The following is a 13,573-nucleotide window of genomic DNA, read 5'->3' on the forward strand; positions in this document are numbered from 1 at the left end:
AAATCTAAACGTTTAGATAAGGTTTTTAAATCTCCTGTAGTTATTCCAGAAGTTTTTCCTGTTCCTGGTGCTATTTCTGAAGTAATTTCCAGGGAATGGAATAATTTGGGTAATTCATTTACTCCTTCTAAACGTTTTAAGCAATTATATCCTGTGCCATCTGACAGATTAGAATTTTGGGACAAAATCCCTAAAGTTGATGGGGCTGTTTCTACTCTTGCTAAGCGTACTACCATTCCTACGGCAGATGGTACTTCCTTTAAGGATCCTTTAGATAGGAAAATTGAATCCTTTTTAAGAAAAGCTTACTTGTGTTCAGGTAATCTTCTTAGACCTGCTATATCTTTGGCGGATGTTGCTGCAGCTTCAACTTTTTGGTTGGAAGCTTTAGCGCAACAAGTAACAGATCACAATTCTCATAGCATTATTAATCTTCTTCAACATGCTAATAATTTTATTTGTGATGCCATCTTTGATATCATTAGAGTTGATGTCAGGTATATGTCTCTAGCTATTTTGGCTAGAAGAGCTTTATGGCTTAAAACTTGGAATGCTGATATGTCTTCTAAGTCTACTCTGCTTTCCCTTTCTTTCCAGGGTAATACATTATTTGGTTCTCAGTTGGATTCTATTATCTCAACTGTTACTGGAGGGAAAGGAACTTTTTTACCACAGGATAAAAAATCTAAAGGTAAATTTAGGTCTAATAATCGTTTTCGTTCCTTTCGTCACAACAAGGAACATAAGCCTGATCCTTCATCCTCGGGAGCGGTATCAGTTTGGAAACCATCTCCAGTCTGGAATAAATCCAAGCCTTTTAGAAAATCAAAGCCAGCTCCTAAGTCCACATGAAGGTGCGGCCCTCATTCCAGCTCAGCTGGTAGGGGGCAGATTACGTTTTTTCAAAGGAATTTGGATCAATTCCGTTCACAATCTTTGGATTCAGAATATTGTTTCAGAAGGGTACAGAATTGGCTTCAAGATAAGGCCTCCTGCAAAGAGATTTTTTCTTTCCCATGTCCCAGTAGACCCAGCGAAGGCTCAAGCATTTCTGAAATGTGTTTCAGATCTAGAGTTGGCTGGAGTAATTATGCCAGTTCCAGTTCTGGAACAGGGGCTGGGGTTTTATTCAAATCTCTTCATTGTACCAAAGAAGGAGAATTCTTTCAGACCAGTTCTGGATCTAAAAATATTGAATCGTTATGTAAGGATACCAACATTCAAAATGGTAACTGTAAGGACTATCCTGCCTTTTGTTCAGCAAGGGCATTATATGTCTACAATAGATTTACAGGATGCATATCTGCATATTCCGATTCATCCAGATCATTATCAGTTTCTCAGATTCTCGTTCCTAGACAAGCATTACCAGTTTGTGGCTCTGCCATTTGGCCTAGCAACAGCTCCAAGAATTTTTACAAAGGTTCTCGGTGCCCTTCTGTCTGTAATCAGAGAACAGGGTATTGTGGTATTTCCTTATTTGGACGATATCTTGGTACTTGCTCAGTCTTCACATTTAGCAGAATCTCATACGAATCGACTTGTGTTGTTTCTTCAAGATCATGGTTGGAGGATCAATTTACTAAAAAGTTCATTGATTCCTCAGACAAGGGTAACCTTTTTGGGTTTCCAGATAGATTCAGTGTCCATGACTCTATCTTTGACAGACAAGAGACGTCTAAAATTGATATCAGCTTGTCAAAACCTTCAGTCACAATCATTCCCTTCGGTAGCCTTATGCATGGAAATTCTAGGTCTTATGACTGCTGCATCGGACGCGATCCCCTTTGCTCGTTTTCACATGCGATCTCTTCAGCTCTGTATGCTGAACCAGTGGTGCAGGGATTACACAAAGATATCTCAATTAATATCTTTAAAACCGATTTACGACACTCTCTGACGTGGTGGACAGATCACCATCGTTTAGTTCAGGGGGCTTCTTTTGTTCTTCCGACCTGGACTATAATCTCAACAGATGCAAGTCTTACAGGTTGGGGAGCTGTGTGGGGGTCTCTGACGGCACAAGGGGTTTGGGAATCTCAGGAGGTGAGATTACCGATCAATATTTTGGAACTCCGTGCAATTTTCAGAGCTCTTCAGTCTTGGCCTCTTCTAAAGAGAGAATCGTTCATTTGTTTTCAGACAGACAATGTCACATCTGTGGCATACATCAATCATCAAGGAGGGACTCACAGCCCTCTGGCTATGAAAGAAGTATCTTGAATTCTGGTTTGGGCAGAATCCAGCTCCTGTCTAGTTTCTGCGGTTCATATCCCAGGTATAGACAATTGGGAAGCGGATTATCTCAGTCGCCAAACATTGCATCCGGGCGAATGGTCTCTTCACCCAGAGGTATTTCTTCAGATTGTCCAAATGTGGGGACTTCCAGAAATAGATCTGATGGCCTCTCATCTAAACAAGAAACTTCCCAGGTATCTGTCCAGATCCAGGGATCCTCAAGCGGAAGCAGTGGATGCATTGTCACTTCCTTGGAAGTATCATCCTGCTTATATCTTTCCGCCTCTAGTTCTTCTTCCAAGAGTGATCTCCAAGATTCTGAAGGAATGCTCGTTTGTTCTGCTGGTAGCTCCAGCATGGCCTCACAGGTTTTGGTATGCGGATCTTGTCCGGATGGCCTCTTGCCAACCGTGGACTCTTCAGTTAAGAACAGACCTTCTGTCGCAAGGTCCTTTTTTCCATCAGGATCTCAAATCCTTAAATTTAAAGGTATGGAGATTGAACGCTTGATTCTTAGTCAAAGAGGTTTCTCTGACTCTGTGATTAATACTATGTTACAGGCTCGTAAATCTGTATCTAGGGAGATATATTATAGAGTCTGGAAGACTTATATTTCTTGGTGTCTTTCTCATCATTTTTCCTGGCATTCTTTTAGAATTCCGAGAATTTTACAGTTTCTTCAGGATGGTTTGGAGAAAGGTTTGTCTGCAAGTTCCTTGAAAGGACAAATCTCTGCTCTTTCTGTTCTTTTTCACAGAAAGATTGCTAATCTTCCTGATATTCATTGTTTTGTACAAGCTTTGGTTCGTATAAAACCTGTTATTAAGTCAATTTCTCCTCCTTGGAGTTTGAATTTGGTTCTGGGGGCTCTTCAAGCTCCTCCGTTTGAACCTATGCATTCATTAGACATTAAATTACTTTCTTGGAAAGTTTTGTTCCTTTTGGCCATCTCTTCTGCCAGAAGAGTTTCTGAATTATCTGCTCTTTCTTGTGAGTCTCCTTTTCTGATTTTTCATCAGGATTAGGCGGTGTTGCGAACTTCTTTTGCATTTTTACCTAAGGTTGTAAATTCCAACAACATTAGTAGAGAAATTGTGGTTCCTTCATTATGTCCTAATCCTAAGAATTCTAAGGAGAAATCATTGCATTCTTTGGATGTAGTTAGAGCTTTGAAATATTATGTTGAAGCTACTAAGAATTTCCGAAAGACTTCTAGTCTATTTGTTATCTTTTCCGGTTCTAGGAAAGGTCAGAAGGCCTCTGCCATTTCTTTGGCATCTTGGTTGAAATCTTTAATTCATCATGCTTATGTCGAGTCGGGTAAAACTCCGCCTCAAAGGATTACAGCTCATTCTACTAGGTCAGTTTCTACTTCCTGGGCGTTTAGGAATGAAGCTTCGGTTGATCAGATTTGCAAAGCAGCAACTTGGTCTTCTTTGCATACTTTTACTAAATTCTACCATTTTGATGTGTTTTCTTCTTCTGAAGCTGTTTTTGGTAGAAAAGTACTTCAGGCAGCTGTTTCAGTTTGAATCTTCTGCTTATGTTTTCAGTTTTTTTCATTATAAAATTTAAACTTTGTTTTGGGTGTGGATTATTTTTCAGCGGAATTGGCTGTCTTTATTTTATCCCTCCCTCTCTAGTGACTCTTGCGTGGAAAGATCCACATCTTGGGTAGTCATTATCCCATACGTCACTAGCTCATGGACTCTTGCTAATTACATGAAAGAAAACATAATTTATTTAAGAACTTACCTGATAAATTCATTTCTTTCATATTAGCAAGAGTCCATGAGGCCCACCCTTTTGTGGTGGTTATGATTTTTTTGTATAAAGCACAATTATTCCAATTCCTCTTTTTTTATGCTTTCGCACTTTTTTTCTTATCACCCCACTTCTTGGCTATTCGTTAAACTGATTTGTGGGTGTGGTGAGGGGTGTATTTGTAGGCATTTTGAGGTTTGGGAAACTTTGCCCCTCCTGGTAGGAATGTATATCCCATACGTCACTAGCTCATGGACTCTTGCTAATATGAAAGAAATGAATTTATCAGGTAAGTTCTTACATAAATTATGTTTTTTCCTTTACTTTTTAGTCTCTGGATTATTATGCTTGTTCATGGCATTATGATCTTTATTATGTCCTCTTCTGCCGAGTTCTGGATCCTAATGAGTAAATCCAGGACCTTGCAGCTGTTTTGTTTGCTCAGCTGTCAGGGAAACATACTACGAAGGAGCTTCTTCTTGATCGGCAGGAGATGTCATAATAACTATGGCGAATATGTCACTCTCCTGATTACATTTGCTGTTTTGATTGTTGTGTTCTGTTATATTTATTTTTTATGTTACATTATTTTATGTTACATTATACTTAATAACCACTTCCGCCGACATTGGATCCTGGTGAGTAAATCACGGACCTCGCAGTTGTTTGTTTGGTTGCTAGGGCAACATACAACTGAGGAACTACATATTGTAGCGATCGGCAGGAGATGTGTTAATAACTATGTATAGGCTGTCTATCTACTCCTAGCTTAGGTTGTTATTATATTAATTCCCTGTTCTGTCATTTTTTTAATTGATTGCATTTTTTGGTCTGTTGTTTAAATGCGTTCGGCTTCACGTTGCCCTGGATGATGACGTAAGTGGTGTGGGCGTGTCTACCCAGGAGAGCGTGGAGACCGGCGTTTGATGTAGAGCTTATAAGCATGGTGGAGGGTAAGTTTGTTTTGTAACACTTAAATGTCTGAGAACGGACCTATTGGTCCGAAAACGTTCACATTAAAGTGAAATATTTAATATTCCCATCGGAGTGTGCGCTTTTCTTGTTTGTTTTTCTCTCTCTCTCTCTCTCTCTCTCTCTCTCTCTCTCTCTCTCTCTCTCTCTCTCTATATATATATATATATAAAAAAACATTTTCCTGTATGTGAAGAACATTAGAATGTGAAATATTAATAAATCCTGTCGGGTATAGCGATGTGGACTTAATATGGTGTTGGGTAAAGGCAAGCGATACGTGTTAGATTTTTCCTTCCGCGCTCTCCATTTAAGTCTATGAGGAGAATAAGTTAGCGGGGTTGCGATATCCTAAGTCCTTTATTTAACGTTTGTCGGGTCTCGCTCACTTGCAAAATTTTTACTTTTAACTTGTAATATGTGCGCTAACCTGCACGCACAAAATCTTTATTTCCGGCAGTGTTATCGCTCAAACGAAAAAGCTAAATAGCGTGCCACTTGTACTCTGGACCAGTATATATTACTGGTAATAATACACATTGAATTGAGACTGTGGCCCCTAGTTATCAAGCCGTCAACCTCAAATACGCTGGAATTCCGCAGCGTATTTGTGGCGAGGCTGATTCGCCTTAGTTATCAAGCCCTGCTGCCCGGCAAAAGTAGAATTTTATGACGTAAGCTTCGATCCGCCGGACTCAGTCCGACACAGATCGATTCTTACGTCACTCCAGATGTTCCGCACACAAGTTCGGCACAATCTGACTACTTTTGCTAGTTATCAAATGACTAACAGGTACGCTCGGCACTTTTCCGGCCCAGCGTACCTGGTTTTCAATCCGCCGCCCTGGAGGCGGCGGATCGCATAGGAATCAATGGGAGTCTGACCATAGCGAATGTTCATGTTCGCTGCTGCCCGACATCCCATTGATTCCTATGGGAGCTGTCTACACCTAACACCCTAACATGTACCCCGAGTCTAAACACCCCTAATCTGTCCCCCCCTACACCGCCGCAACTAAATAAAGTTATTACCCCCTAAACTGCCGCTCCCGGAGCCCGACGCCACTCTAATAAACTTATTAACCCCTAAACCGCCACTCCTAGACCCCGCCGCAACTATAATAAATGTATTAACCCCTAAACCGCCGCTCCCGGAGCCCACCGCCACCTACATTATACCTAGTAACCCCTATCCTTAGATCCTATTTAGATATCCACAAAGGCCAACATGGGTTTTTAAAGTGTATATTGTAATAACTTGTTAATGATGTATATTATATGGCTTTATTATATGAATTGGGTAGTTTATGTATGTATTTGGTTGCTTATTTGTACATGATGGAGTTGGATTTGTCTGTTAATTTCCCATTTATTAACTTTCCTGCGTTTTTATAATATTATGCATGGCCATGTATTGCATTTATTAATTGATTTATTAATTGTGGTATTTTTTAGGTTTATCATTTATTGCGTTAGTACATGTATTTTTATTTAAATAACAGAGCATTTTACACATGTTGATCACTAGAGGGCGCTCCCTCCATGTCTATTTAAGCCGTAAATGTTGTTGGTTTGACATTACACTTGTTTTTTAAAATTGGTACCCCTGAAAAAGTCCGGCCGAGACACGGACGAAACGCGTAGGGTTTGTGGGACATTTTGTTAAACATCCGTTGACCGCCAGCAGTTTGGGAGGCATTGCGCCTGAAGGGGGACGCTCCGGAATCCTTGTCATCACTTGTGACGTCAGACACCGGTTCTCTGTGAATCAGCGCGGTGTGAACTCAGACGCCGAGTGTATCGAGTGAGGCTCAGACTGTTATTGCTGTTAATCCTGTTGTGACTGGGGATTGTTCAAGCTTACTTCAGTGTAAGTTACTATGTGTTGTTATTTTACCTGTTCTAAATAAATTTCTCTCTTGCGCTTCTCCTATTTTATCTTCATAGTTTCAACCCCTATCCTGCCCCCCCCTATACCGCCGCCACCTATAATAAATTTATTAACTCCTATCCTGCCGATCCCAGACCCCGCTGCAACTAAATTGTTTAACCCCTAAACCGCCGCTTCCGGACCCCGCCGCCACCTATATTAAACTTATTAACCCCTAATCTGCCCCCCCACACCATCGCCACCTATAATAAATTTATTAACCCCTATCCTGCCCCCCTACACCGTCACCACCTATAATAAAATTATTAACCCCTAAACCTAAGTCTAACCCTAACCCTAACACCCCCCTAACTTAAATATTAATTAAATACATCTAAATAAATATTATTCTTATTAACTAAATTAATCCTATTTAAAACTAAATACTTACCTATAAAATAAACCCTAATATAGCTACAATATAACTAATAATTATATTGTAGCTATTTTAGGATTTATTTATATTTTACAGGCAAATTTCAATTTATTTTAACTAGGTACAATAGCTATTAAATAGTTATTAACTATTTAATAGCTACCTAGTTAAAATAAAGACAAATTTACCTATAAAATAAATCCTAACCTAACTTACAATTACACCTAACACTACACTATCATTACATGAATTATTCCTATTTAAAACTAAATACTTACCTGTAAAATAAACCCTAAGATAGCTACAATGCAATTAATAATTACATTGTAGCTATTTTAGGATTTATATTTATTTTACAGGTAACTTTGTATTTATTTTAGCTAGTTAGAATAGTTATTAAATAGTTATTAACTATTTAAAAACTACCTAGCTAAAAGAAATACAAAATTACCTGTAAAATAAATCCTAACCTAAGTTACAATTAAACCTAACACTACACTATCATTAAATTAATTAAATAAATTAGCTACAAATAACTACAATTAAATACAATTAAATAAACTAACTAAAGTACAAAAAATAAAAAAACTAAGTTACAAAAAATAAAAAGTTACAAACATTTAAAAAATATTACAACAATTTTAAGCTACTTACACCTAATCTAAGCCCCCTAATAAAATAACAAAGCCCCCCAAAATAAAAAAATGCCCTACCCTATTCTAAATTACGAAAGTTACCAGCTCTATTACCTTACCAGCCCTTAAAAGGGCCTTTTGCGGGGCATGCCCCAAAGTATTCAGCTCTTTTGCCTGTAAAAAAAAAATACAACCCCCCCAACATTAAAACCCACCACCCACACACCCCTACTCTAACCCAAACCCCCCTTAAATAAACCTAACACTACCTCCCTGAAGATCATCCTTGGATGATGACTTCAATCGGATGGAAGACTTCTTCAGCGCCCCTTGGATGATGACTTCAATTGGATGGAAGACTTCTTCAGCGCCCCTTGGATGATGACTTCAATCGGATGGAAGACTTCTTCAGCGCCCCTTGGATGATGACTTTGGCTGCTGCGGATGTCCTCTTCTGTTCCATCGGTGGTCGGCTGGCTGAAGATGGCTAAAGGTAGGATGATCTTCAGGGGGGTAGTGTTAGGTTTATTTAAGGGGGGATTGAGTTAGAGTAGGGGTGTGTGGGTGGTGGGTTTTAATGTTGGGGGGTTGTATTTTTTTTTTACAGGCAAAAGAGCTGAATACTTTAGGGCATGCCCTGCAAAAGGCCCTTTTAAGGGCTGGTAAGGTAATAGAGCTGTTAACTTTCGTAATTTAGAATAGGGTAGGGCATTTTTTTTATTTTGGGGGCTTTGTTATTTTATTAGGGGGCTTAGATTAGGTGTAAGTAGCTTAAAATTGTTGTAATATTTTTTAAATGTTTGTAACTTTTTATTTTTTGTAACTTAGTTTTTTTTATTTTTTGTACTTTAGTTAGTTTATTTAATTGTATTTAATTGTAGTTATTTGTAGCTAATTTATTTAATTAATTTAATGATAGTGTAGTGTTAGGTTTAATTGTAACTTAGGTTAGGATTAATTTTACAGGTAATTTTGTATTTCTTTTAGCTAGGTAGTTATTAAATAGTTAATAACTATTTAATAACTATTCTACCTTGTTAAAATAAATACAAAGTTACCTGTAAAATAAATATAAATCCTAAAATAGCTACAATGTAATTATTAATTACATTGTAGCTATCTTAGGGTTTATTTTACAGGTAAGTATTTAGTTTAAATAGGAATAATTTATTTAATGATAGTGTAGTGTTAGGTTTAATTGTAACTTAGGTTAGGATTTATTTTACAGGTAAATTTTTCTTTATTTTAACTAGGTAGCTATTAAATAGTTAATAACTATTTAATAGCTATTGTACCTAGTTAAAATAAATTGAAATTTGCCTGTAAAATATAAATAAATCCTAAAATAGCTACAATATAATTATTAGTAATATTGTAGCTATATTAGGGTTTATTTTACAGGTAAGTATTTAGTTTTAAATAGGATTAATTTAGTTAATAAGAGTTATAATATTTATATGTATTTAATTAATATTTAAGTTAGGGGGGTGTTAGGGTTAGGGTTAGACTTAGTTTTAGGGGTTAATAATTTTATTTTATTGGCGGCGGTGTAGGGGGGGCAGGATAGGGGTTAATAAATTTATTATAGGTGGTGACGGTGTAGGGGGGGCAGATTAGGGGTTAATAAGTTTAATATAGATGGCGGCGGGGTCCGGGTTCGGCGGTTTAGGGGTTAAAGAATTTATTTAGTTGCGGCGGGGTCCAGGATCGGCAGGATAGGGGTTAATAAATTTATTATAGGTGGCGACGGTGTAGGGGGGGCAGGATAGGGGTTACTAGGTATAATGTAGGTGGCGGTGGGCTCCGGGAGCAGCGGTTTAAGGGTTAATACATTTATTATAGTTGCGGCGGGGTCTAGGAGCGGCGGTTTAGGGGTTAATAAATTTATTTAGTTGTGGGGGGCTCCGGGGGCGCCGGTATAGGGGGTAGAACAGTGTAGTTTAGTGTGGGTGCTTAGTGACAGCTTATCAATAAAGCTGTAGAAAAGCCGAAGAGCAGCGAGATCGGATGAGTGATAACTATCACAGTCCGCTGCTCATCACCCCGTACTTGGTGCGCGGCTTTTTGACAGCTTTTTTGATAACTTTGGCGAGATTATTCAGGTCCGCGGCGATGGTAGGCGAGCTTAGGCAGGCGTATTGGGCCGGTGAAGGCAGGTAAGTAGACACGTTGATAACTAGGCCTCTGTGTGTAAAAAAAATCTGTAAATGTAATTTAATGTGTTCTATTGTCATGTTTAATTAAAAATCTCATTAACATGTCATTACAGTGAGAACAATTACATACTGCGGTTTTCTATATTTGTCTGGACACCGCAACATGCTACAAAAAGAAGTATTGACGAGTTTAACAGCTCATATTAAATGGACATTAAAGTAATTTTGCTAAATGTACATACCAGCAATTAGTTGCTGCATTGCAATAAAATCTGCCTGTAAAATTAATGTTTTAAAAGCATTTAAATGAATATTAAAATATATTTTATATGTACAGTATATATCAGTATTCAAGTACTGAACTGCAAACTGTCTGCATCTAAAATAACTTTAAAAGACATTTAAACTCACTTTATTAACTATTTAAAAACCTTGCACATTATGCAAAGAAAAAAAAACCCTAGAACATATGTTTGTCTTATCTCTCTTCAATAGTGATCAGTTAGGGCTAGATGGGAGTTTGTGCACTGCTCTAAGCAATTGCTAAATAGTACCTAGTTGATTCAGACAGTTTGCAGCATTTAAATTAAACTTTGGTTACAGGAATGAGGGGCAAGCACTATGTGTAAAGCCAATGGCAAAGTCCTCTACTCCAGAATCAAGCATAATTAATAATGCACATTGCAATGTATTTATATGGAACTGTCTCTTAAAACTATCACTGAGTATAATGTGCAGTTTTTAAAATCAGCAATAAACACTAGTGATATTGTTTCTCTTATTTCCCTTGACAGTAGTTAATGGGACATTATACACCAAATATTATATAACTGAATGTAATAGACACTACTATAAAGAAGAATATGCACAGATACTGATCTAAAAATACAGTATAAAACCTTATAAAAACTTACTTAGAAGCTCCCAGTTTAACACTGTTGATAAAATTAGGCTGTGACACCCAGTGAAAGGGTCTGGGCGATCAGGAAGAGCAGACACTCTCCCCCTCCCCCTCCCCTTGCATATGAAAAGACTGATTACACAACCTGGCATCTGTATACATCAGTATACATTTAAAACATAGGGGCTTGGTTAGGAGTCTGAAAATCAGCACAATGTTATTTAAAAAATAAGCAAAACTATACATTGTTACAAAACCACTACCAGATGGGCTATATAAATGGATCATCTACAAAACATTTATGCAAAGAAAAGTCTAGTGTACAATGTCCATTTAATTAGGGCTAGCTGTAAACTAGTTTGTCTACTGCCTGATATAATAAATCACTGTATTTAGCTGGTTCAGGCCATGGGGTCGATTTATGAAGCAGCGAATGCTGCTTCCGATCCACTCCGCTTCAGGTCCGTGCAAGTTAAAAAGCACCAGTCATAAGACCGCTGCTCCTTAAAGTGAAGGTCAATTTTGACGAATTAGTGCCCGGTTTTTAATAATCCTATTAAAAACAAGGGCACTTTAATTCATCAAAATTGACATTTCAAGCGTTTTCTTCAAAAACATACCTTTTAATCCTGAGAGCCGCTGCAGTGCTTCCTCTGCCCCATCGCAAGCCCTCTTCACGGGTCCAAAATGACGAATCCGGCTTCATCCAATCACGGCGTTCCCTCAGGCCATGATTTCCCCGGGGAAAAAGCCGTGATTGGAGGAAGCCGAATTCGTTATTTCTGACGTAAGCAGAGGCTTCCGACAGCCGAGGGGATCGGTGAAGCAGCTTTCAGGATTAACAGGTAAGTTTTTGAAGAAAACGCTTGAAATGTCAATTTTGATGAATTAAAGTGCCCTTGTTTTTAATAGGATTATTAAAAACCAAGCACTAATTTGTCAAAATTGACCTTCACTTTAACTCGTCCTCCACCTCTGAGGCGGCGGAAAGCAATCATCCCAATAAGATACTATCAGGATGATTGACACACCCTGCTAGCGGCCGATTGGACGCGAATGTGCAGGGGGAGGGATTGCACAAGCATTTCACTAGAAATTAAAAATGTATCGATGGGCCGATATTGTCCGCCCGCACAATAGTAAATCGACCCCTATGTGTAGCACTGTACTGAACTGCAGCCACCTGATAGTTATTTATGTGACTTTGCTATTGTACAGATCTGTTGTTACCAGTGACAACCTGGGTGTGTCCCTATCCATCAAAAGATCCGTGGGAGTTGTTTTTTTCAGCCTGTTAGCAGTTGGTCCTTAGCGGTGTGTTGTGCACAAGCATACAATTCCTGTTAATATCAGTTTTTAGCATGTCACTGCATACTACTGCTGTGTTAGCTCCATTTTTTTTAACATTTATTGCAAGCACACGCACATGTTGGGGCGCATGCGCAAATGTTTATTGGTAGGTATGCTCTCTGCACAATGTATAGAACATAGAATGTAAATGCATGCGTACACTTGGTGCTGATTCTATTGCTGAGAATAAAGCAGCCATTTGTATTGCTCCTTTGTAGCCTTTTATGAATCTTGATTGTGTCTATAAGTAGGAATAATATCCTCTTGTTATTGTTTTCTTTTTTAAATTTACATTAAACTACTCACCTCTTTTGGAACATGTAGGATATCTCATTACTCCTCTGATACACAGCACTGTAAGTGCTTGTTCATAATTTATCTCATATCCGTCTAGACAACTAAATGACACAAAATCTCCATGTTCAGAGTATATTTTTGTGTCAGAACTCCCTTTCAGTCTTATATTATGCTCTTTCATTGCTTTTTCGCCTGTGATGCACGGCTCTGAGAAACAAATAGAAAAAACTTTTATCAGTTAAATCATCCATGCACCTTATAATATTTACTAAGCACTTAAAGGGACAGTATACACTCATTTTCATATAACTGCATGTAATAGACACTACTATAAAGAATAAGATGCACAGATACTGATATAAAAATCCAGTATAAAATGGTTTAAAAACTTACTTAGAAGCTCTCAGTTTAGCTCTGTTGAAAAGGCAGTTGGAAAGCCCACTGCAAGTGGGAAATAAGACCCTCCCCCCTCCCCCTTCTTAAGCATATGAAAAGACTAAAAATTTGGGGCTTGGTTAGGAGTCTTAAAATCAGAGCAATGTTATTTATTTTTATTTTTTTTATTTATTTTTTTATGAAACATGCTATATTAATACTTTTATTTATTTATTTATTTTATTATTTTTATTGAGGTTGTGCGAGAACAATGCAACTGAAATAAAACATCACATCAGTAAAACAAATATAGATGGTACATTTCAATTTACCAACTTCTACATATATATAGAAAGATAAAGTTCTCAATATAAAAAATCTTATAGAAAAAACTGGAACCTCTTTTTCTTAATTAGCAGTGTGAGTAATCATAGAGCAATGTTATTTAAAAATAAGCAAAACTATTCATTTTTAAAAAAAAAAAAAACTTTATGGGCTATATAAATAGATCATCTACAAAACATTTATGCAAAGAAAAAAATGAGTGTATAATGTCCCTTTAATTCCACAGTCTCTTTA

At 37.7% G+C, this 13,573-nt stretch overlaps 1 protein-coding gene across 1 annotated transcript in view; it reads right to left on the bottom strand.

Moving 5' to 3' along the window:
• Positions 1 to 13,573, bottom strand: part of LOC128641198 (uncharacterized) — a 434,766-nt gene that overhangs the window by 161,562 nt on the left and 259,631 nt on the right. The window contains exon 11 of the mRNA XM_053693764.1: positions 12,629 to 12,826. Coding sequence (XP_053549739.1) covers positions 12,629 to 12,826 — 198 coding nt within the window. The remainder of the gene's footprint in view (positions 1 to 12,628; positions 12,827 to 13,573) is intronic.

Source organism: Bombina bombina, chromosome 10 (assembly GCF_027579735.1).
Source record: "Bombina bombina isolate aBomBom1 chromosome 10, aBomBom1.pri, whole genome shotgun sequence".
Lineage (NCBI taxonomy): Eukaryota > Metazoa > Chordata > Amphibia > Anura > Bombinatoridae > Bombina > Bombina bombina.